Genomic DNA, 24,939 nt, shown 5'->3' with positions numbered 1-24,939 from the left:
CCTCAGGAGATGTAAATAGAAGCCTTGAACATCATTCTTCCAAAAATATTTCCTCATTGGTGTTTTGATGGTGGTGGCGGAGGGACACATCAGTTCAAAATTTTCCATAGGTGGTCACTCGGGTTAAGATCTGGTGACAGGGAAGGCCATAGCATTGATTGATCCACATCATTTTCATAATCATTAAGTCCCTCGGTGACCCCTTGTGCCTTTTTATGGATATATATTGATTTGTACTGGCCCTCCCACTAGAGGTACATGTGAACCCAAACCATCCAAGTATTATTATACATCCCGTTGCATAACAGAGCCAGATCCTCTCACTGTGGGTGAGGAGTTCAAGGTTTTCCTTGACTGAGTGACCCTACTCTGCATAGTTTCTGATTATTTTTCTCCCGATTGACTTATTGATTACTCACCTAATCATTTAGGTTCTAAATGAAAAGAGTTTGGTCTGTTGATCCCACCAAAAAAGCTATTTGATGTTGTTTATGTTCAGCTCACGACACCTGTGATGGAGTTTTTCACTATTTGCCTGTTGTTTAATTGACATTTTGATTGGAGTTTAATTTTTGTTGTAAAATAGTTCATTCATTCCATCCATAGGGGCAGCAGTTTTGGCAGAGATGCCTAGATCTCCCTCTCCCTGGCCATCTCCTCTAGCTCTTCTAGGGGGACGCAAGGCATTCCCAAACCAACCAGGAGGTGTAATCTGTCCAGCACGTCCTGAGTCTGCCCTGTCACCTTGTTCCTTTAATGCCTTACCTAAGGGAAGTCAAGGAGGCATCTTAGCCAGATGGCTGGACCACCTCAACTAGCTCCTTTTGATGTGGTAGAAGAGCAGCTCATAATCAATAAATTGATTATCATTATTAATTTTAAGCTTAGTCTTCATAAACTAACTCACATTGTTTAAAGCATCATTCCAGGGTTACACCTAACTATTAATGATTGGTTTGGTTGGACTTATCGATAAGTCTTTTTGTCCTAAACTAGCCTCATTGTGACAAAGTCCGTAATGACTTCCTAAATCACACAAGATAAAGAAACTGATCAAAACCAGAGAATATTTTAGTCTTTGAAATAACTGCTGATAAATTAAATCCATTTATTTCTGCCATTCATTTTGAAAATACCCCAGAATGCATCTTGAAACATTTATCTTGGAAGATGAGAAACAAAATGGTATTTAGTGAAAAATTAGGTACCAGTGAAGAAAACAAAACCTTCAGCTGAACCCATCCCACACACTGAGCACTATAAGCTCATCGGTTCCCCCTAACCTGTGGTGAGGCACACTGCTCTTAATCTTGCAGCATCCTCCCAGGAGGTGTTGGAGGTCAGCCAAGTAAAGCATCTTAAATAACCAGTGACCTTAAATTCATGCGACTGGCGGAGTGGCAGACAGATGGAAAATGCACAGGAAAATTCTCCCAGCTCCGACTTTGTCGCCTTATCGCTTACCCATGCCCTGACCTCTCGCTCCGAACATTTACACCAAACTGCACAAGCAACACCGGGTGTACTAAACCTCCCTGATGCTCACTCTCTCTCAAATCTAGGGCATGGGAGTGCTCAACATAAAACAAACAGCAGTGGCAGATTTATAAATATAAGATTAAATGCTTGTGGGTTCAAAATGCCATGCACAGTGGCATACACATGCACTAAAGCATTTTCCACTCTTACACACTCAATATAAACTTAATACAATGAATAGCTGATAAGAATAGAAGGAATGAAAAAAAAAAATTCTCTGCACAGCATCAACAAATCCAAAAATGAGTTCATGTTTTTATTGAACTATTACTAAGCTGCTTGGGTGTTGACGACAAAAGGGGATTTAGTGCAAGATCCAAAAATTGTTGAGCTTTGGAGCGACACCCAGATAAACACACAAACACAAACACACACACCTGACAGGATAACACCAGCTCAGTGATGCTCGCCTTGGGCAAACTGTATATTTAGAGTCACGGGATCAAGGTCAAGGCAGGAGGCACATTAGTGGGTCACTTTATGTTGTGCAGACTCTCTGCTCCTCTGAGGACCAGCGCTGTGACAACAGGTCCCCTTTTACGCAAAAGCGGTGCACCCCTCGCCGCGATCCCAGATTAGCTCTCATCAGGAAGACGGAGCAGTTTAATTAAACACAGCAGATCAGCTCCTCAACAGTGATGATGGATAAGAGAGACCAAAAGGGAAAAGCAGAAAGAAATTAGGAGAATTCAAAGTGGATGGAAAAAATAAAAAAGGGGGAATCAGTGGAAGCCTGGAAGGAAACAGAATCCAAACAGAGAAGGGTGCGGTAACCTTATGAAAGAATGGCTGAAATCATAATAACAAAATGAATAATTCATAAGGAAATGGGAGGGAAGGTTCAGTTCACTATAATGAGCATTTTTGTGAGGTCGCAGTTTGGTAACCTAAGCAGGCCCTCAAGTATATGTGTCTGTGTGTGCCTTCAGTTGTGTGTGTGGAAGAGAGATACTGCTGATTCAGTAGGGATGGGTGAAGGTGACCCTCGCTTGCTCCTGCTGCCAGTCTCACCACCTGATATTGATCCCACTTGTCCAACTCAGATCTGACTCAAGGATACAAGGATTCATTGCCTTCTTGACATTTCAAATATGGAACTGTGTAAATTGTAACTCCACACACTAGCATTGATTAGTTATTGATTTGCTACCTAAGTCAGAGTAAACCACTTAAAGGCAGCTTAGCCGATCCAAACTGAATCTCAGTGTGTGTGCAGGTATGGCCACGAGAGGTAGTTCAAGCACGCGCATGCTTTTGTTGTTGTTGTTGAAATTTCATATCAGACTGCACACAAACTGCTGAGAACTAAGAATAGAGCAAGCTACAACTGTAGAATTCAAAAGCAGCGGCTGGGAGCAAAGGTTTGGACCACAGATGGGAGAATGTGCCTGCGTAGCCCTGCCCTGTCAAGGGTAAACTGCCTTGAAAACACTCACACACACACACATACTTTGTTTTCACCACACCTTAAAACATCAGCATGAATATTCATGATGCCGAAGGACACAGGAGGTACATAATTAGACAATCACCAACTCCCAGATGACATGCATTACTACGACAGAGGAGAAATGCACCTCACTTCATCCTCCCCTCTTGTTAGCGGTGAAAGGGGAGTTGACATGCATTTCCACTTACTGATGGTTAAAACTTGAGCTGCATAACTGGAAACAAAAGGAGGACAAATGCAGAATAAAAGGCTCTCCTTATTTATAGTGCAAAACAGGTGCTGGATGCATAGGTGAAGCTAAGGCAAAACAAACAGTGTGAGGACCAGAGCAGAACGAGCTCTCAGTGTGTGGACTACCTAACACACCATGTATGTTTCTCTTCCAACAAATTAAAGATTTATATTAACAGCATAACCTTGACTGCTTTCCAAACCCAGGGCAATGCACGCTATTAACTCAGGGTTACACATCCATCAATTTAAAACAAGATGCCTTTATCGAACCAGGACACACCCTAAACGAACTGCAACAAAAACACTCGCACGCGCAAGCATGTACAGAGAGCTGCCAGGCACTTGTTCACATGCATGCACACACCTGGCTGTGAACTATAGAGTGCATTTTGCAAGTCAGTCTATTTCTGAGGGCAAAATGGGTGCAGGTGCATCGAGCATTTCATTAAGACCATTTCTGGAGCAGGGGATTGAAAAGTGGGGAGAAAAAACACACACGGGCGAATGGATTTATGAAACGGGGCTCAACAAACTTTCGAAAGCCATTCAAGGGTTCATGTGCACACACATACACAGATACACACACAACCAAGCATGCGCACGTGATTAACAGCTGCTACATCTGTTAAAACTGACATTGTTATCCAAAAGATCTGCCACCCTAATCACAAACCCACATTCTTCACACTCTCTCTCTCTCACACACACACGCAGGCTGACTAGTTTACATGCATACACACACTCTCTCTCTTTCCTCTCAGTCCACCCTCTACCTCCCCCCTCATCTCACCTCACACACACTTGGCTTACACACAACAAATTCTCAGATTTCCCATATTTAGGGAAATACTAACCTGCCTTGCCGCTGACACACACACATCCTCTTCAAGCAGTTCAGCCTTTCAAAGAGGATCCGTTTGAACGCGTCTATATACATTGACCCGACTGAGGTTAAATGACAAGCCAGTATACTTAATTAAAAGGAGTTGCTTTGTTAAAAAGCAACGGCAGTAACAGTAGCAGCAGCAGTCCGGTGGATAATATATTTTTTTTAAAAGGTGTGGGAATGCAGTGATGTGTAGATGCTGCCACTGTATCCCAGACAAAGTCAGATACGATGCGCGCGGCTGACGGGATATATTTGGACACTAGTGATGCTCTGAGAGCTGTGCTGATCTTAGAGAGAGAGAGGGAGAGAGGGGAGAGGAGAGAAAGGGAAAATAACACACACACACACACACACACACACACACACACACACACACACACACACACCAAATGTGACAGCGGCCGCTCATAATTTGTAACAGCTGCTGCACTGCTGTGGGCAAACCAGCGTGGAGGATGGATGAAAGACGTGGTTACAAATGTTTAACTTGTGCAAAGTGTCAATAATAATGGCTGGACTTACCTCCATGTCCGCCTTACTTGCGTCAAATCCTCCCTTCCTTGTTTGCGAGATCGTCCAGGTTAATTGTTTACGGATGCATAGTTATTTGATCGATGCAACTGCAGCAGCTAACAAAAAGACCAACATCGGTACTATCGATTTGACCGGGTAGAGGTGTCATTGAACTGCAGGCGCGGTGCTCCCGGGGCGTAAGTGAGAAAGACAAAATTAGATTAGGCTTTACTGTCCGGTTGAAAGTGCGAGTATAGGCTGGAGCTCGTCCAACTAAAATTGACTTTTGCAGCGATAGAAACAGTGAAAGCATAAATGGCAAGTGAGAAGGTTATCTTGAGAAGTTAAGGAGCACGGAGGGGAGGGAATAAAAGAGTTAAAAGTACCGCCCCTGTTAGGTCTCTTTGTACCTGCAGCAGCAGCAGCAGTAGCAGCAGCAGCATCACTTTTCGCTTACGAGTTAAAGGCGTGAGAGCAAGATTTAAACAGGAGACTTTCTAAGCCACAATTGCGCTGCGGGTTATTTAATCCAGCGCTGGCAAGCGTGGTTTCGTAATAAAATCATAATAAGGATATGAAGGTCTGAGGTTAGTGAAGGTGAGAATCTAGGTTGTCCTTCAGGGATGTTGCAAGTATGTTTTGGGACGTATGGGAGCCCGGATACACTGCTGGCTACTGCTTTTCGAAACACGAATAAAAACTGATTTCAAATGCTTGTAAAATTATGAAAATAATGCGGAAATAGTCTTATAAACTTTACAGTTTAAAGAATACCGACTGGAAATATTATATGTTCTTAAAATTTACCTAAATATTCCCCCAATATTTCAAATTAGAATGACTACTCGTTCCTTATTGATTCTAATTAAACCCAAACAATTTCATGGCAATGAGCATTATCAGGGACGCGTGGTATTATAATATATTTTTCATCTGTAAATATGAAAAAAATATTCGTGAACTGTGAACATTTGCTTCCTGTCTAATTTGTTCCCTCCTCCCTGTGGATTTTGAAAATCACAAAACAGGGACAGCATCGCCGTCAAAGCTACTCTGTACCTTTAATTATGACGCATGACGGGAGATGTAGTAATCTTCAACTGGCTAGAAAACGTTCTTGTGCCGCGAATAAACTACAACTACCACAAGTCTTTCCGCGTACGTCATTTTTTCCTTTTTCACAAACAACAATGGCGTCGCACGGAGCAGATGAGGGTTCCTCCAAGCCCATAGCGTATTCGGAGGAGCAACAGGGAGAGAGAAAACCAGCGGCTGTGTCGTTTGGTTTCACCAAAACAGCCAGTAAATTTAAACCGTTGACGAGTGACGCTCAGGCCAAGAAAGATGACAGAGATTACCTGACAGGAATTCATGGAAATGAGCTGCAAAGGTCGGCTTTTTATGCTAATGCTAACATAACGTTTCGGTGTAATTTACCGGTTACGTTTCTAATCTTAGCTAGTCATTGTAATTACTGTGCTTTTTGACAGTTAATAACTATGTATAATTGTTGTATGGACACAGTTAGCAACGCAAAGTGTTATTTTGAAACGGCCCCGCCTGACAGCGCTCTAATTTTGTACTTTGGTGCAGTTCAAAGCCAAGTGAGAAACCCAAGGAGCTCATCATCCCTCTGATCCAGAAGAACCGCTGGCACAAGCCGGACCAAGTGGGCCAGAACTCAGAAAATGGAGTTAAAACAGAAAACACAATCCAAGACAACGACTCTGTGGAGTCTCAAGCTGTTAAGGAGCTCATTGAAGGTTTGTGTATGTGTAGGAGGCAGGGCTGTGAGTACCATTAGATAACACAAATCGCCTAAAACCTCTCTTTACTTTCATAGATTCACGGAGGCAGCTTGATCTGTGGCAAAATGGCCCTAAGTCAGAAAATATCAACCTCTCCATCCCCCTGTTAATGCAAAACAAAGTGCCAGAAGGCTTTGAGGATGGAGACCAAGTAAAGGTGGACCTGAGGCCTGAATCTGTAAGTATGGAGAGCAACATAAGGACATAAATTCTATTTTATTTGCTGTGCAGTTCACAGTATTATCTTGTCCATATACACTGCTGAAGGGTATAATCCTAATTTTATTTTTTATACAAAGTTTAGAAGTATAGACAAGAAGCTGCACTGTGTCTTGTCTATGTGAGGGTGGTGCAGGACATGGATGAGAACCGTGAAATAGTGGTGAGGTGTGTTTGTGATGGTGATGGACAGGATGACAGGTAATGTCAGGCAGGAATGAAAGTCAGTAGAAGCAAGACAGAATACAAGTGTGTCAATGAGAGGGGACAAGTGTAACAGTGATGCTGTAAGAAGTAGATGTAGTAAAGGAGTTAACTACCTGGGGTCAGCCATCTAAAGCAAGGGACAATGCACAAGAGAGGTGAGGAAGAAAGTACAGACATGGTGGTGAGGGTGGAGATGGGTGTCAGGGGTCATTTATGACAGAAGCATAGCAGCAAGAGTAGAAGTTTACAAGATGGTAGTGAGACCTGCTATCAGGTATGGTGTGGAGATGTTGGTACTGACAAAAAGACAGGAAGCAGAGCTGGAGATGTTAAGAGTTTCATTGTAAGGGACCAGGATGAACAAGATTAGAAATTAGTATATCAGAGGGAGAGCTCAGGTTGACCGGTTTGGAGACAAAGTTAAAAATAGGTTGGGATGGCTGAATTTTAATTAGGGAGCTGCCATACAGGAGGTGAAGAGGAAGACACGTTCATGGATGTAGTGAAAGAGGACATGTAAAGAATAGAATAGAATAGCTCTTTATTGTCATTGTACATGTACAAAGAAATTGTGAGTGCACCACACCAACTGTGCTGGAATAAAATGTAAATAGAAGACAACAGGAATAAATAGCAAACAGGAGAAATGTATACAATCAAGGGGAATATATACAAAAACAATAGAAAGGCACACACTAGAGAACAAGAAGAAGGGTTTGTGTGACAGAAGAGGATGCCAGAGAAAAGGGTGAATGAAGTCTGATGAACTACTTTGGTGACTCCTAAAGGGAGAAGTTGAAAGAAGATCTTTTGATTACACAGGCTTTTTTAGACATGCCTGTTTTTATTCATATCCAGCTATTTCTACTACAGCTGAAGAAACGTGAAAATTCCAGAGTGATTTGGGCAGCACAGTGGTTAGCACTGTTTCCTCACACCAAGAGGTCCTGGGATTAACTGGGATTGTATGGACTTTGCATGTTCTCTGTGTTCTTGGTTATTTTAGCTACTTTTCAAAGATGTGTGTAAGCTTAGTTGAGGTTATGTTCAGGATGTTTCCCACCTCTCAGCCTATGACAGTTAAGAAAATAAATGATGAAAAAAATAAATGTGTAGAAAACATGGAATTATTTGTTTTGAGGATAATTATTCTTTGCAGTATATTTAAACAAATTTTTATTTGTAGAAACGATGGTGAAAATTTGAATTAATGCATAAAAAAGCAAATAAATAAAAAATACATAAATAAATAACATTAGTATGGAATTTTTTAAAAAACCCATCAAAATAAACATTCAGGTCTGTAGCCACACAGTATATTTGGAACTATAAATGAACTAATACCTGCTTGTGACAGCATTAAAGGGCTTGAACATGACAAACCTGATGATTTATCCTAAAAGACAGCTTCTTACCACAGAAATGACAATTTAAGGAACTGATACATGGCTCTTGTATTAAACTCAAACTAGGTGTAAAAAAAAACCTTTAGTTGACTCAAATAAAAGTTAAGAGTAGACTCTGATATGAAAATTAACTGGAACAACTTACACTGGAACCACTTACAAAATGATTAAAATATTGTTTTATTGCTTTGGGATATAACCCATGCATATTGAAAAATATAAACATAAATTGTCTCAATTTGGTCAATTTTTTGAAGTTTTGGTCCTTTATTTATCTAGACTTTGATGTCTGTATGGACATGAGTCAACGCTTGTGTTGAGTTGATATTTAAATCCCTATTATATTGCCCTTACAGTTAACCCTGCATTATTTTAAAGCGACAAAAACAAAACAAATAAAGTAAAACAAAACTAACACTGAAACCAATAAAAACATAATTAAAGATGAACATTTTTAAAATAAACTGAATTTAAAACAAAACAAAAAAAATGTTGAATGAAATGCTAAAAAGAATGAAAAATGGGAAACTGTTACGACTGTGGTATCAAATGTGTATAATCTCCAATATAATCTATTAGAAAGCAGTGAGCAAATAAAAAAGCCCGACAGTGCAAACTGTCTGGTGGACAGGCTGCTTTGACTCAGACTGAAATTTGAGTGTGGGAAAGTGCTGACTCTGGACTGGGAGACACCCCTGCATACATACACAGCGACACACACTTTGTCAGTACAGTAAGACTTTGGTGGCAGGCGAGGATCAGACTCTCCCAGAGACATAAAGGCAACCAATTGGGTCTCTTTCTGTTTCTTTTCATGTAAAGGCCTCACATGTCTCCTCACTGTCATCCCATATCTGCTCTGTCACTGTGGATGTGACTAGCAAAACATGAGAGTCAGGGAAAATTTGCTCACGGTGCCCCCAAGCTCATTTTCATGCAGCATCCTCTGCGAGGGCTCCCAGCCCCCTCAGAGGAAGACCTTCAGTGGAGAGAGATGAGCAGGGCTACTGCTGCTATAGCTGCGGCCTGGTGACTCTGAGTCAGCCGGGACCCAGTCTGACAGCCTGTGGCCAAAAGGCTGAGTAAGACCGGCATGACAAGCTGTTTCTCTGTGTCAGCTGCAACAAACAGTTTTTTTTTGTGCTTTATAAGTCAAAGATTACATAAGCACCTTGTTTAGCCCGTCGGGAATTTTTAATGCAGACTGTGATGTCTGAATTGTATTTGAATTTAATATGCTTTAATTTCCAAAATAATTTTGCAGTATTTATTTGTCAGTCAACAGAGGCAGATTATGAGCGTGTTCCTGTCGAGGCTTATGGACTTGCAATGCTTAAAGGGATGGGTTGGAAGAAGGAGGAAGGCATTGGACGTACCTTTAAACAGTAAGTAACAAATTGCAAGTCAACTAGCAAACAATTAATTGGCAGCTGTAATGATTGCTGTATAACTGATTAATTCCTGTGGATTTTCTTATTAACCTACAACAGTGGCACAGACTATAAAACTAAAAATAACTAGTAACTGTGCATTATTCTTCACCTACATAAAAGTAAAGCATTTAATCCTTTAGCCTGTTTTACAACCTGAACATGTCTATTCATATATATTGATTTATTCCTGTGCCTGCCTCACTGCTATAGAGATGTGAAGCCAATTGAGCACCAGCTGCGTCCGAAAGGATTGGGTCTTGGAGCAGATCGTTCGGCAATAAAGGACCTGGAGCCCAGCAAACATCAGCGTCCCCCAAAGCCAGGCGAGGAGCGAGGAAAGGAGGAGGAGCTAGTGATGGGTCCCGGGGGTTGTGTGCTGGTACAGTCGGGGCCACATAAAGATCTCTATGGCAAGGTAGAGTTGATCTAGAATCTGTGTGGTATAATTTTCTTGTGGAACAAAGTCAGCATTTCCCACGCAAGGATTGTATTAGACATGCTAGCCAAGTATATTCAGTGACTCATTTAGTTTTTTAAATTTATTTATTTTAACCATACAAGTGTATGATTCAATTGTAGAGACTCTTCTCACAATTATTTTGTAAGTTCAGTCTGCTGACAAGTCCGCCCCCTACACCCTTTCACTCCATAACAAATGTAAGAGATTCTAATTAGGGGTAGAGTAGAAATACAACAGCAACCTTTGAGTCTTCCTCACCTTCCTGCACTGGAGACAGGGACTTGTAACAAGCATCTTTGGCAATTTATTCTACTGTCAGAGTGTTGAGATCTTCTTCACCTGTTATAACGTGCACCTATTTTATTTCATTTTCTGATATCCCACACTCTTTCTTCTTTTTCATACCACCATATCTGTATTTTATCATATGAAGAAAAATAGAAAAATAAATAAATAATTATGAGACATTTCACAAAACCATGTATAAATCATGGGTTGTATTTATGAAATAATCTCATGGAACTTATTTTTGTGCGGTTATAGTAAGATGGTATTTCTGCAGACTCATTGAGGAGGGCTGCACAGCACATTTCGATTAAAGGCTAGTCAGTTTGGAACTGCTCGTCATGTGGCAGTGGCAGCATGTAGGGGCTCGAATGGAGTTGAGCCCTTGATGTTTGAAAACTGGTTCACTTGTTAGTCATGTGTGCTGTGGTTGAAAGGACTCCAGTTTCACCATCTTGGACTAGAGTAGTGATATAGTCCTTGTTCAGCTCTGTCGATCTGCTGCAAGCTGGAGCAGAAGCCCCCACCAAACCAGAACCAGCAGCAGATGGAGAACTGGTTCATGCTTCGGTACACAGAGCAGAACAAGGACTACCGTTCCCATCTGCAGTCAAGGCGTGGAGCTGGAGTCTGTCCAGTGGCCACTCACTGTGGGAGGCAGCTGATTATATTGTTCAGTTATTTGTTATAAAGTTCTTGGCTATCACACGCAGGTGCATACACATACAGGTGTGCAGACACTTAGACATACACCAGGTTCTAATGTTAAATCTGTAAGAAATGTAATTGAAGTTAGCATTTGTTTTGTACTACCACTTCTGACAATGTATTTTTCTTTGCCTGAGGTAGATAGAAGGTGTTGATCCAGACAATGCTCGAGTCATGGTGAAGTTGGCTATTGGCAGCAAGGTTGTGACGATCAGCCAATACGCCATTAAACTGGTGGAGCGCAAGGAATATGAGAAATACAGCAAAGATCTCAGTGAGTAACTCTGACTTTTAAAAAAGTGACCTTTATTTTTTTTCCTGCATAACGAATAGGAAGAAATCTCACTTAAAATATGGTGACATTTCATTAAAAACCAAAATTCTGTTTTGTAAAAGACTTGTATTGCTATTGTAGTTACATATAATACAGATTTATTTTTTAATCAAATATCTAAGGGATCTTGCTGTTATGCAGTGTTCTGGGAATCAGACTTATCCTTTTCAGTGACATTTCACTGAACAGAGATTTAGCCACAGCCTGTATTTACATTAGCCAGCAGTGTTTTTCCTAGAATGAAAAGGCCATGAAGAATAACTGTTCCAGTACTGTTGTCTGTGTTTGCAAAAAAAATATTTTTTAATGCCATTTAATACTGCTTTTCCCCCCAACAATTAGGTCGCCTCAGTAAAGCCCACAAAGACAAGGAAAGGGAGAAAGAGAAGGGAAAGGATCAAGAGAGAGAGCGTCAGAGGCGGGAGGAGAATGAGAGGAGTAGTAACGGCGACAAAGTAAAACACAAGTCCTCAGAAAGAGATCGAGAAAAAGACGAGAAGAAGAGGAAACACAGAGAATCAAGTCAAGACAGGTACATTGTCACTAAGAGATGCAATATTTCATTAATGAGCATTTTAAAGTGAATTATCTGATGCTTTTTACTTACTTTATAATTTTGACAGCATGTTCTCTGCTTACACACTTTCATCTGCTGTTTGTTTTGTAGAGATAAGCCTCCAGTGAAAGAAGCAAGGCGACCACCGGCTCCCCCTTCCTGGCTCCAGAGAGACCTGAAAGTTCGCTTTATAGACAAAGCGTTCAAAGGGGGCCGGTACTACAATTCAAAGGTACTCCAGCTTTATTACACCTTTCTATGTCAGTTATTAACAGCTTTGAATTAACAGATTTTTAATGTGTTGAAGGTACAGGCAGATAAAAAATGAAAGGAAAGGGCAAGCTGTTAGGGGATCACATACCACCACAGCTTCATTGTGCCTTCGTTAGATTTTGGTGGGATTTTTAACTTTCCTGACATTAAGCAGACTTAAACTGTATAACGAACTAAACAATTCCTAAATAACATCAGAAATACAAATTTATTAAAATAATAATTAATTTGAGTGTACTACAGCCATACAGCCAGCCCACACGTCTCACTGTTGCAGTCTATGTTGGACTGCATTCCTGATTTCTCCATTCTCCCTGTTATTGGAATTCATAAATACAGTTAAGCCCATAATTATTCATACCCCTGCCAAATTTTGACTTAAAGTTACTTTTGTTCAACAAGCAAGTTCTTTTTTGAGCAGAAATGACACAGGTGTCTCTCCAAAGATAATAAGACGATGTACAAGAGGCATCATTGTGGAAAAAAAATATTTCTCAGCTTTTATTTATATTTGAGCAAAAAGTATCATGTCCAGAATTATTCATACCCTTTACAAACTGTCACAGTCTCTGGGAAAATCCAAAGTTCCATACCATTCCAAATAGTCAAAGCTGTTCTAAAGCATCCTAATTACCCTGAGTAAGTGGAAATGGCTGTTTTAATCAACTCAACAGGTGAAAAACAGCAACTCTCTGCAGGTGGTCTGTGGACATTCATGGCTAAGACAAAGGAACTCAGTGAGGACCTGCAGCTGTGCATTGTGGCTGCTCACAAGTGAGGAATGGGCTACAAGGCCATATCCAAATGTTTTCAAGTTCCAGTGGCTACAGTGCAAAGTATTATTAAAAAATACAAGATGTTCCGCACTGTGGAAAATCTCAGAGGACGTTGTTGGAAGCCAAAAGTGAAACCTGTGGTGGCCAGGAGAATAGTGAGAGAGGTGAAAAAGAATCCAAGGATCACCACCAAGGCCACCCTGGTGAATCTGGGCTCTGCTGGTGGCAATGTCTCAAGGCAGACAGTCCAACGGACACTGTTGGGTTCCACGGATGCAGACCAAGGAAAACGCCACTTCTCCAGGCACTTCTAAGGCACGCAAAAGCTCATTTGGCCTTTGCAAATGCTCATCTGGACAAAGAAGAAGATTTCTGGTCTTCAGTGTTATGGTCAGATGAAACAAAGATTGAATTATTTGGTCACAATGATGTTGCCTTCATTTGGCATAAAAATGGAGAAGCCTTCAACCCAAAGAACACCATCCCCACTGTCAAACATGGTGGTGGGAACCTAATGCTTTGGGGATGTTTTTTAGCCAATGGACCATGGAACCTAATCACAGTAAACAGCACCATGAAAAAAGAGCAATACATGAAGATTCTCAACAACAACAGGCAGTCTGCAGAAAAACTTGGCCTTGGGAACCAGTGGACATTTTAGCACGACAATGACCCAAAACATACAGCAAACGTGGTGAAGAAATGGTTAGCAGACACCAACATTAAGGTTTTGCAGTGGCCTAGCCAGAGTCCTGACTTGAATCCAATTGAGAATCTGTGGAGGGAGCTAAAGATCAGGGTGATGGCAAGAAGACCCTCCAACCTGAAAGATTTGGAGCTCATTGCTAAAGATGAATGGGCAAAAATGCCTGTGGAGACATGCAACAAGCTGGTCTGCAATTATAGGAAGCGTTTGATTGCTGTAATAGCCAATAAAGGCTTTTTTCTATTGATTATTGAGAAGGGTATGAATAATTCTGGACATGATACTTTTTGCTAAAATATAAATAAAACCTGGGAAATATTTTTTTCCACAATGATGCCTCTTGTACATCGTCTTATAATCTTTTGTGAGATGCCTGTGTCATTTCCAGTCAAAAAATAACTTGCTAGTTGAATAAAAGTAACTTTAAGTCAAAATTTGCCAGGGGTATGAATAATTTTGGGCTTAACTGTATAAATAAAATAAAACATTGTGTTAGCCTTGCGACAGACTGGCGACCTGTCCAGGCTGTACCCCGCCTCTCGCCCTAAGACAGCTGGGATAGGCTCCAGCCCCCCCGTGACCCTGAAAAGGATAAACGGCACAGAATGGATGGATGGAAGATAAAACAAACACCATCTTGTGACATGAACTTAGTTGGGAAGTAATTTAATCTAGAAAACTGGGCTGGGCGACAACACGACACACTTTGTAGAACTAAGTGGTTTGTTGGCTTGCTCACCTGCATCAATAAGGTGGAGTTTCAGGACTTGCTCCATTTACTACTTGAAGTTGTCATGGCTCACAGCTCACTGAGCTCAGTTGCCACTGCTGGTAGAGACTGCCCTCTGGTGGTGTTTCTGGGCAGCATGCCATGATAGATAGCTTTATAGAAATAGGTGGTCTAGTTTTGTTTTTTGTTTTTTTTCTGTGACAGTATTGAAAATCCTGCTGTCAGGATTTCTAAATACCCTACAGTTCAGCTCAAGCCTACTTTGCACTGAGTCTCTAAGTCTTTGAAATTCTACTGAGGCCATAAATCATTCTTGTAAAAAGAAATTCTCCCATTTGATGCTTTGATGATGGTTTTAGAGAGTACTAATATGACATGAGTAGTTGGTTTAAGATTTGGTGACACATCAAAGTGTGGTTACTTGTTTACCAGTGATGTCCAGGAAGGGCCCACTCCCACTGCGATAGAAATGTTAATCCCCCAGAACAACTTTGTATTAAGTGCAGTAACCCAAACAGGGACAGAAAAATAGCCCTCACAGCATAAACAAGCTGGATATACCCTCATTGTAGGGTTAGGGACTCGGGATTTTCCTTTAAATTGTTAGCGGTGTGCCAGTTTGCATTAGAGATGGCTTTATTAGATGTGAAAATAAAGGACTAGAAAGCCCTTTTTAATAGCCTTTTTTATTTTTCACACTCTATAGAGAAAACTTTTAATCCTAAGCAGCTGAAATAGACGAATCACTGCTTTGTGATCATCATGTAGCATGTCAGAAACTACTTTATCTTTCACGTGCGTTCACTTTTTTGAGAGTCAGACATTAGTTGTATTTAGTTTTAAACGGAAGTACTGGCATTCACAGAAAAGTGATAATTGCAAATCTTCAGTTTCCATCAGAGTTCTTAAAATAAGTCTCGTTTTTGTGTAGATGCAAGTGGAGGATGTCCTGACGCCGTCTACCTGTGTGTGCCGAACTGAAGAGGGAAGACTGTTAGACGGTGAGTTATTAGTGTGATCTCGGGCTCGCTCGGTGTTATTTTTCTCAGTCTGTGGCGTTCGTGTTTTCTGTTGCCTAATTGGAGCTTGTCAGGAAATGTGTAAAATGTATGCTGTCACTGTCTCTGTTGAATTCATAATTCATCTAGCAAGTTAAGGTGTTTTTTAGCTGCTCATAATTTGCATGAAAAAAGCTTTTTATGTAGTATATTTATATCGTACATAGTATAAAACAAGCTACCAATTAATCACTGTTATTGTGAGGTGTTAGTTTAAGGAATAGACAGATATGACTTTTTTTGTTAGAATTTGAAGGAAAAGTATGGCTTTATTTGTTTTTGAAGGTTTGTTAAATCTCTTTTTCTCCATTTCTTTGCACACAATGATGAAGAAGTTATAATTGTTGACCAGTAGAATAACTTGTAATGCTCATTTTCTTTTCTCTCAGGTTAAATCTCCCAGATCTGCACATTTGCATATTTAAATATAAAGGTGTATAGGTCCTCGCAGCTAACTTTCAACAACACAAAGCAAATATGGATTTTTAAAAAAAAAAAATGGTTGAACTATTCTTTTTGGCACTACTGAATCTGCAGAATAACCAGTCTTCTATACTGTTTACAGTTAGTTAATTTGAGAGATATGTACAGTTTTAATCTGTTAGGATTATACTCAGATCTTTTCTGTCATGATAAGTTTTGTTTCTGTGTTTCGTTTGAAATTAACTTCATATTGTTCTGGCTGCAGTTGTGCTTTCCAACAGCTAACTTTACACAATGCTATCATGTCAAATCAGTCACTTTAAAATCATGTCATCATAAAAGTGCTCAGAATCTTTAGGCGCAGGACAAGAATCTGTTTGCAGATTACTTACAGGTAAATGGTCCTGTTGAAGAGCAAGGCGAGGGATTACTGATTATTGTTATTGCCAAAATATAACCTTGAGTTGGAATAATATTTTTACATTTTATTTGTTCTTTAAAATGTATTTGTTGCAAAAATAATAACAGGACTTCTTACCACAGATATCTGCTGGCTATAGTGGAAGCATTGGTTGTTGTCCTGAGAGGTCGGTCTGCTGACTTAAATCTGACAACCAGACTTCCCAGATTGGGGATTAATTTGATTCTTTTTCCTTTTTGGTTATTAGCAAACATAAATGTCAGAATCTGCTGGCTCTATTCCTGAGTGCTGCCTAGTTGGTATTACTGTAGAATTTCTTCAATGAATGACCCAGCGTTTCTTTTTTCTTTTCTTGTGGCAGATGTGAAGCAGGACATGCTGGAAACTATTGTCCCAAAAAGTGAACATGATTCTGTAATGGTGGTACTGGGTGAGCACAAGGGAAAGGTGAGCAAAGTAACCTCACTGCTTTACATATATATATGTATTTGTTTAAATCTGATTAGCTGTTACTGATCACTATTTTCCCACCTGATTCAGGTTGGCCGTATTCTTCAGCGGGACAAGAACAAGTGCAGAGCGATGGTCCAGCTCGACAGATACGAGGATAAAGTGTTCACATTAGACTATGACTCCATTTGTCACTATGTTGGGGCAGCAGCAGACCACTGATTTCGGATGTTTACTGTAATATTCACTGTCCTTTTTCCATCCACTTCATCCCAGCTGTTTTATTTTTTTTCATTATTCAAGTATTATGGACTTTAAAAGATTTCAATTTTGTAATAAAAACTTGTCAAGATTTTTTTTTCCTTGTACATATGGCAATGCAACAATTGAGAAAAAGCTGCAACAGATCATTTTCACAGTAGTCTTAAGTTTATTATCATGTTCACTGATAGGTCTAGTAACAATGAGAAGTGAACCTTTGGGTCATATAAAAACATATTTACAAATGCTCTACACGGCAGGAGTATGAATAGAGTAGCTGTCCAAAAAGTTCAGCCTTTCATTTCTGACATGTACACATTTCACAATGAAACAAAAGCCTGTCAAACTATGATGTTTAGCATGTGAGCATAATGAAGACCAACTGTAGAGTTGTGGGTTTTAAGATGCTGTCTTCATGGTATCTGCTTTTACTCCTTGGGTAGTTGGTTTGCTGCGTTAGCCCGAAGAACAGCTCCTGGACTCGGGTACGGACGCTGCTGGAAGAGAGGCCCCGCTGCTGTGGTGTCTGCACCCGTTTTTGCTTCATTGCGTTTGGGCAGCCCACTTGACCACGACCCCCTGCAAAAATGAATACGTTTGTGTTTTAACTGCATTTGTAATCAGCACTACAATGTCTTCTGTGGCTGAGAAGGGGTTTTGTCAAGCCTGAGAAAACAACCTTGATCAAATTGCAATGACAATCTCAGCTTTGTTTTAGGAATATTTTTAACAGAAACCCTGGAGGTGTAGATTTTTTTAATAGACATTTTCACAGCAGAGAATTTGGCTCATGGTGGCAGGAAAACTGCAAATGGGGTAAATTTAGTTAATGATGGCTACAGTATGTTGCATTTACAGCAACAATAAGACTGACTGCACATACAAGGGGTATGGAACTAGCGTGCTGAAGTAGTATGGAGCCATTCTTTAAGTTGTTTTTATACCTGTGCTTTCTCTGACATGCCAAGCCAAAATGCTCTTTAAAAAAATAAAGTGTATGGCCCCTTCCCAGTGTTCACACGTTCCCACTCTGAGGGCTGAGAGCTCATAAGGATATGAGGCCTTTCTACAAGTCTTTATTTTATGCTTAAGGGAATAAGTGAGTTGTGATAAAAGCTGGTCAAATTTGGTCAAATATTAAGGAAATGTGCTACAATCCTGTATATATTTTCCTCTTTAGCAGAGCATCTTTTATGAAAATGGGAGGAAACCTAATCCAGTTCACTATGAACATTATGCTACTGCAATAAAATCTGCCTCTTGTTGAGGTATTGTGCCTTGCATGAAATGTAGATTTATGTGAGCTCCGTAAACCAGGGATATCAACTTTGCTGATTACCATTTTGAATTTTGAGGGGACACACTCGAACACTGTAGCTGTGCTGTGTGAGGGTTTAGTTCTTTCGTCTAAGATAAAAATGTATGATGGGAATTGATTTGATCTGTCTCTCATAACTATTTTTTCAACAAGTGCAACACAATGATTCTGGCAAAATCGGAGTACCAGAGAACGACCCGTATATAGCTTATATCAAGGTGACCATCTGTACTGTACCTTGGAGCATCAGAGTAAGCACTTGGATCCATGGGGTCCATCTCGTCATCTTTTCTACCTGTAAAAAATATTAGGTGTTCAATATTTAATCATGTGAAAGGCGCCGATGTGTAAACATGTAATGAATCAGATGTAAACATTACCTTTTTTGCTTCGACTGTATGGTGCTGCCTCATCTCTTCTCTGCTTTCTTCTGTCTCTGTCCCTCCCATCATCACGCTCTCTGTCTCTGTCCCGGTCCCTTTCCCTGTCCCTTTCCCGATCTCGATCCCTTTCCCGATCCCGGTCTCTGTGTCGTTCTCTGTCCCTGTCTCTGTCTGGTTTCTCAACTTGCTTCTCGCCTTTTTCATCTCCTCCTTCTACTAAAAACACAAGTTAAGGCAAGGATCACAAGATTAGCCATGGCTGAAATCTGTCAAAAGCAAACTGTATTCTGAGATTGTACATGCAAAGTAACACACGTCTACTGTAAGAGGACTGAAATTGTGATCATTAGTGCCTCTTGAAAACATTACATTATAGAGGCTGAATAAAAGCATACCTCTTATTTTCTTGGCAGGTTTTGTTATTACTGCAGTTGGGTCATTTGGGGATAACCAGGCAACCATATCTGTCTCGACATTCCAGTAATAAGGTAGACCACTGTGTAAGGAAAATAAAACATTAGTGATTAATATTGTAACCACAAAATTAAATAAAACTTACTTAACAGTTTAAAAATACACTTTAGCTCTCCATGACAGTAGTTATAATGTTCAAGGAGAATTTGACTTCTCAAGAATAAAATGAGAAACAAGAAAGAAAAAGTAATTAGCGCATTCTGATTGTGAAGTTTATAATAATCATTTTGAATTAAAGTATAAAATTCTTATTATATTAAATTATAGTATATTAAGTGTACATACCAAGCAGAGTCAAACACTTTGTACCAGTTTGGTGGTAGATTCTCCACTCTGGTGGCTTCATAATCTACATTGTTGTCATCATAATCTTCAGCAATAATCTCCTCATCTGCCCCTGGATTAATTGAAGGGGAAAAGGTTTTTAAACAGCACAAAACATTAGGAGAAATCCATGAAGGACAGAGACCCAAATATGAAATCTGTTATACTACCTTGCTCTGTTGGTTTAACAATCCCTCTCTTGGCCAATCGGGCCAGCAGTGCTGGAGGTAAAGGCATCCTGAAAGACGGAGTCCATGTGAAACACTGTTCATATTACGGCTGAAATTCACTTGGGGTACCAAAATAACAGTTGCAGAACAAATGCTCATAACACATTATTACACAGTATTAAAATAGTCTTAGATTGGTCATAAATCAGATAATATAATACATATCATTTACTTTCAATAATATGTACCCTTTGATTAATTAGGACATATAGAAACTCATCACTTACACACAAACCACTGAGTCACATGTGGCCATAAAGTAAAATGCACATGATTACCACCATTATATAGTTTAGTGATCTTTAATATAAGCACATTTTGTAACAGTTTCATTACTTTAATGGGTTATTTTATATATTAGACACAAAATTGCAAGTCTGTTAATTTTGTTTTTTTTTAATCATCATTAAGTTTAATATTTTTGGTCCACTATTCATCTCACACTTTACTGAACACTTGGTTTTGAAACAGTTCCCATATTTACCTGTTTTTTATTCTTCATCTTCTTCTTATTATTATCATTATTTTGTTTTGTCCATTTTCTCTGAGGACATTTCTTGTTTTCTGATAAGCGGAGATTATGCCTTTACTGTAATAATTCTATCAACAGCAGCTTTAACACTGCCCAGAACCACATTTTTGCAGCAGACTTGTCACGTCTGTAGACCATCATTTCCTGCAATACATTACAGCTGGCTGTTTTGATGTCGATATCACAATGATATCCATGAATTGTAGTTTAAAGCATGCATCCTGGTAGGTCTTAGAATGACTAAACTCCTGAACTGTTATGTGTCCTGTCATCATTTAAAGTAATCCTCTGCTCATAAAACTTAAAGTAACTTCACAATCCTAATAAATAAATCAGTTTCTTAGGTTATATGGCCATCCTACGTGAATTCCAGGTAAAACTTTACTAGCTCCTTGTCTTATATGTATGTCCATATATGTATTTACATATATACACATACATATATATATATATATGTTTTCTTTGTAATAATTTGTACCATGTACAATACGAAATGTTTCCTTTAACAAGAAACTAACACGCTTGCGGTGCATCCGTGGCTGCAGATGTAAGAATAACGCAATAAACCAAACTATGCGTCTCCAAAAAGCATCCACACCACACAAACACAAATGTTAACCTTTACTTCAAAAGACTGAACAATAAGAAATAATTAAATTCTTACCTTTTTTTAAAAAAAAGGTGGCCCTTTTTTATCGTCAAGCTAACGATACCTCTTTCCAAAACAGCATACACGGCGCGCTTAATGATGACGTAATCACGTCCTCTTGACGAAGACGACGACGTAAACAGACATGGAGGAGTATGCCCGAGAGCCCTGGTAAGATTAGAATTTAAGCGTTTGTTTTTATTTTAGAACTAATTAAGTTGGAGTCAAGTGTTGACTTTTTAATTTCATACTCAGTTTTGATGTGAGAGTGAGCAGAAAGGCTCTGTGGGTGTTGCGGCCTGCTTATTTAAGGCATATAAAAAAGATAAAGCTGTTATATGGAGGCGCCCTCTGCACACACAATAAGCTGGTAGAGTCACCTTTATCTGAAAATGTCGCTGTTTTTAAGTGACAGCTGGAGTTAGGATAGAAATTAAAAATAGTGGGTATTTTAATCTCAAAATATGGTTCCAAACAGGCAGTACATGAAGCTTTATTTATTTATTTATCAAGTTAAGACACACCTCCAGTCAAGGTTGATCCCCTACAAGTCAAACTTTAATGACAGAGTTCAAAGGAACGGGATAAAGAATCCAGATATCAGCCACTTCATTAGGCATACCCGTCCACCTACTTATTAATGTAAACCTACATTCTGTCACTTGGCAACAACTTAGTGCATTTAGACATATGGACATGGTCATGACGCATTGCTGAAGTTCAGGCTGGAGAAGTTCAAACATTTGATTTTTATTGATTTTGAACATCACATGATTGTTTTTGCCAGAATGGCCGATCTTTTCAATATTTTCGAAAATGTTTAACTACAGCCTTTTCCCCACAAAATAATTTCTAGGGTTTTATAGAGAACAGCGTGAAAAAGAGAAAATATCCAGTGAGCAACAGTTATATGGTTGAAAAAGCCTTGTTGATGTCAGAGATCAGATGAGAGTGGTCAGACTGCTTTGAACTGAAGGCAGCAGTAACTCAAATAACCACTCCTTACAACTGAAGTGTGCAGTATAGCATCTCTGAATGGACAACATATCAAACCTGGGCTATGGCAGGAGAATACTAAATTGTCACTTCCCTTCTCCCCACCTCATTAGTTCTTTCACTGCTGTTTGACATATTCATTTATGATGTTTGATATGTTTTCTAACACAAACATAACTCAGAGGTGAGTATTTAGTTATATTTAAGGAGCTAGTTCTTCATCCTTGGGTAATATACATTTCTCGGCCAGAACTGTGCCCATATTGTCTTCGGCGTCATCCAGACCCCGATAGATAACTTCTGCATTTTGTATATGTACTGGATGTTAGTTGTCAGATATATCCCCATTGTCAGTTTTCCTGTCACATAAATATCCATTTCTCTCTTAACCCAGCCCCTGGAGGATAGTGGATGACTGTGGAGGTGCTTTCACAATGGGTGCAATTGGAGGAGGGGTGTTCCAGGCGGTCAAGGGCTTTCGAAATGCCCCTGCTGTGAGTTCAAAACACAGGTTTTTGTTTGTTCTCTGGCTTGTCAGGTTGTTAAAGGCAGAATTCAACTGAGCTCTAATATTTCAGGGTGTCGGACACCGGCTGAAAGGGAGTGCAAAAGCAGTGAGAGTTAGAGCTCCACAGATTGGAGGTAAGGAGTTCCTGTTTTTTGTTACACATGGCAGTTAGTTAGTAATATACCATTTTTTGTGTAGATTAAATTGTTTAGGTACAGTTAGCTTCATACAAGTAGCTGAAGTCTGGTTACTTCTTATGTTGCAGGTAGCTTTGCTGTATGGGGAGGGCTCTTTTCCACAATCGACTGTGGTTTGGTTCGTCTGAGAGGGAAAGAGGATCCTTGGAACTCTATAACCAGTGGTGCGCTGACTGGAGCCATCCTAGCAGCACGCAGTAAGGAGCTCATTAGCTCAAAAGAAACAAGACACCACTGTGTCTCTCTGTGTCAGTAAATACAGCCCCAATTCTGAAAAAGTTGGCACGCTGTGTAAAATGTAAACAAAATTCCAATTTTTTTTACAATTGGGTTTCTACATTGGGATAATTAGTGTGACTCGCTGAATATTGCATTTTTCTTCAGGTGGACCTCTAACAATGATGGGCTCTGCAATGATGGGGGGGATTTTGCTCGCTCTCATTGAGGGTTTTGGGATTCTCCTAACCAGATACACAGCGCAGCAGTTTCAGAACCGTGAGTGAAGTTAATTATGTTTCAGAAATGATATTTAAACTGCACAGAACCAATGGTTTATCAGTAGTTTAGCAAAATGTCACATGATTAAATGTGTGAGTGGTTTTATACCCCTGTACTGGCGTCCACTCCTCAGTTATGGCTGGACTTCGGCATAGGGCAACATTTTTCATCTCACTGGTCCCATTTTTACTCACCCTCACCACACTCGTAGCATTTTTTGTTTCTATCAAAATGTTTTAAAGAACCTGAGGAAAATCGTCCACTCTCTCAAGGTTCTTGTGCAGTTTAATTTGTGTTTCCTGTTTGATTAATTTTTCCCAAGAACACAATTTCTCACAATGTTAATGATATAACAACTTATAAAAAATGCTGAAGAATGTGAGACTATTAAAATAGTTTTTTTAGTGTTACTGTGAATAACCAGTCAAATGTATGAGCATCAGGTTTCCTCCAGCACGGCTCAAGTTAGATAACCTGCTGAGACATATCTTATTTTGGATGAGATGAGCCGAGGGAAGGCTACCAAACCAAAAAGCCTGAAAGCACAGCAGACCTAGACAGTAGTAATATTCATATAAATGTTCCTGAGGGAAACATAGATTATATCTTGATTACATGCCAGTGAAGCATGAAAAACTGACTTTGTTGTGTCTTCTTCCTTGATTTCTCCAGCAATTCCCTTTGCAGACGACCCTAGTCAGTTACCGCCAAAGGATGGAGATCATCAACATCAGGGGCAAAGGGGGCAGTTTCAGTAGAGAAGGTTCAGGACTGAAGCCAGCTGTGGACAACTGAAAGGATAATAGGAATGCCAGCACATGAACAGCATCTACCAGGATGACCAAGAGGTGGAGATACTGGTCCCTACTGGATGCTAATACATACCTCAGGGACAAATTACTGTTTCAGTTATTTATGAGTAAATGTTAATAATTTCCTCATGTTTGCACCACCTGAAAAATCAATGTTTTCAATATTTATTATTATTTTCTTCAATGTGTAGTTCTCAAAACCACATAGTAAGTTAATTTAGTCATTATAGCAACATGTATCTATTAAAATAAATAATTTTCAGCCCATTTGTATTCTTGGAGACACTGCTCAAGGAACCAAATTAGTTTTATCCAAAAACTGCTTTATGCTTCCAAAGATCTTATACTTGGGTTGATTATGTATTTTAATGACTGAAAGGCAGAAAGTTAAAATAAGAAAACTGCACATCTTTAAAGTTTTGCATTAGAAAGATATTTATTCGAATATTAACATTAATATTTATTTACCTGTGAGGTGTTAAAGAGGACATTTGAGTTTATTTTTGTAGAAACTCAGCAAAACTTTTTTTTTTTTTTAGTTTTTGTTGATTATAAGTGTTTGTCTAGTCTGTTGTCTGTGCACCATTTGTCACTTTAATTGCCGCATAAAGCAACAAAGCACTTTTTAAAAACCTGAAAGTCTCTTATTTCCTGAAATTAGCACCATCCACAAAAAAATTCTATCAAATCGATCTGGTTACAAACTGTCAGCAAATATTTATCGTAATAAACGTACTGTGAACAATGTTCCTACAAATAATAAAGCTTCAGATAATCTTTAAAAATGTGATCGATTTTTGTTTTCATGGTTGTGACTTCTTTTTCAGGTAATGTATAATATGATGAATATTTTTGCAGTCTTGTGATTTACTGCTGACT

The 24,939-nt window shown here is 39.5% G+C and overlaps 4 protein-coding genes across 7 annotated transcripts in view; 2 read left to right on the top strand and 2 right to left on the bottom strand.

Moving 5' to 3' along the window:
• Positions 1 to 5,444, bottom strand: part of magixb (MAGI family member, X-linked b) — a 48,505-nt gene extending 43,061 nt beyond the window's left edge. Inside the window, exon 1 of one of the 3 annotated variants that reach the window (XM_005448510.4) lies at positions 4,635 to 5,444. Coding sequence is in view for 2 of the 3 variants with exons in the window: in XM_025901643.1 (XP_025757428.1) it covers positions 4,078 to 4,160 (83 nt within the window). In the remaining variant the exon portion in view is untranslated. Of the gene's footprint in view, positions 1 to 4,077; positions 4,342 to 4,634 lie in introns of those variants that run through there. The other 2 variants (XM_025901643.1, XM_005448509.4) reach the window with 2 other exon arrangements.
• A 324-nt stretch (positions 5,445 to 5,768) lies between these two features.
• On the top strand, positions 5,769 to 17,235 carry gpkow (G patch domain and KOW motifs). Its single transcript, XM_003439123.5, has 11 exons — positions 5,769 to 6,015; positions 6,219 to 6,388; positions 6,469 to 6,611; positions 9,544 to 9,650; positions 9,909 to 10,113; positions 11,293 to 11,425; positions 11,828 to 12,017; positions 12,153 to 12,273; positions 15,458 to 15,527; positions 16,790 to 16,875; positions 16,969 to 17,235. The coding sequence occupies exons 1-11, from the start codon at positions 5,816 to 5,818 to the stop codon at positions 17,098 to 17,100; spliced, it is 1,557 nt and encodes a 518-aa protein (XP_003439171.3). The 5' UTR covers positions 5,769 to 5,815; the 3' UTR covers positions 17,101 to 17,235.
• Positions 17,236 to 17,288: 53 nt separating this feature from the next.
• pqbp1 (polyglutamine binding protein 1) lies at positions 17,289 to 21,194 on the bottom strand. 2 transcript variants are annotated; one of them, XM_003439122.3, is made up of 7 exons: positions 21,065 to 21,194; positions 19,809 to 19,876; positions 19,600 to 19,711; positions 19,236 to 19,336; positions 18,838 to 19,056; positions 18,695 to 18,752; positions 17,289 to 17,718 (listed from the first exon to the last, which is right to left on the bottom strand). In XM_003439122.3, exons 2-7 carry the CDS (start codon positions 19,873 to 19,875, stop codon positions 17,568 to 17,570), a joined length of 708 nt encoding a protein of 235 aa, XP_003439170.1. In that variant the 5' UTR covers position 19,876; positions 21,065 to 21,194; the 3' UTR covers positions 17,289 to 17,567. The 2 variants fall into 2 exon arrangements, with proteins under 2 accessions (XP_003439170.1, XP_013130244.1); XM_013274790.3 differs by having other exon boundaries at positions 18,838 to 19,053.
• timm17b (translocase of inner mitochondrial membrane 17 homolog B (yeast)) lies at positions 21,135 to 24,845 on the top strand. Its single transcript, XM_003438929.5, has 6 exons — positions 21,135 to 21,220; positions 22,440 to 22,539; positions 22,624 to 22,687; positions 22,819 to 22,947; positions 23,135 to 23,245; positions 23,921 to 24,845. Exons 1-6 carry the CDS (start codon positions 21,195 to 21,197, stop codon positions 24,004 to 24,006), a joined length of 516 nt encoding a protein of 171 aa, XP_003438977.1. The 5' UTR covers positions 21,135 to 21,194; the 3' UTR covers positions 24,007 to 24,845.
• The last annotated feature ends 94 nt before the right edge of the window (positions 24,846 to 24,939 follow it).

The sequence above is a fragment of the Oreochromis niloticus genome, linkage group LG20 (assembly GCF_001858045.2).
Source record: "Oreochromis niloticus isolate F11D_XX linkage group LG20, O_niloticus_UMD_NMBU, whole genome shotgun sequence".
NCBI classification, from domain to species: Eukaryota; Metazoa; Chordata; class Actinopteri; order Cichliformes; family Cichlidae; genus Oreochromis; species Oreochromis niloticus.
Note: the sequence above shows the minus strand (reverse complement) of the source record. Positions and strands in the feature narration are given on the sequence as shown.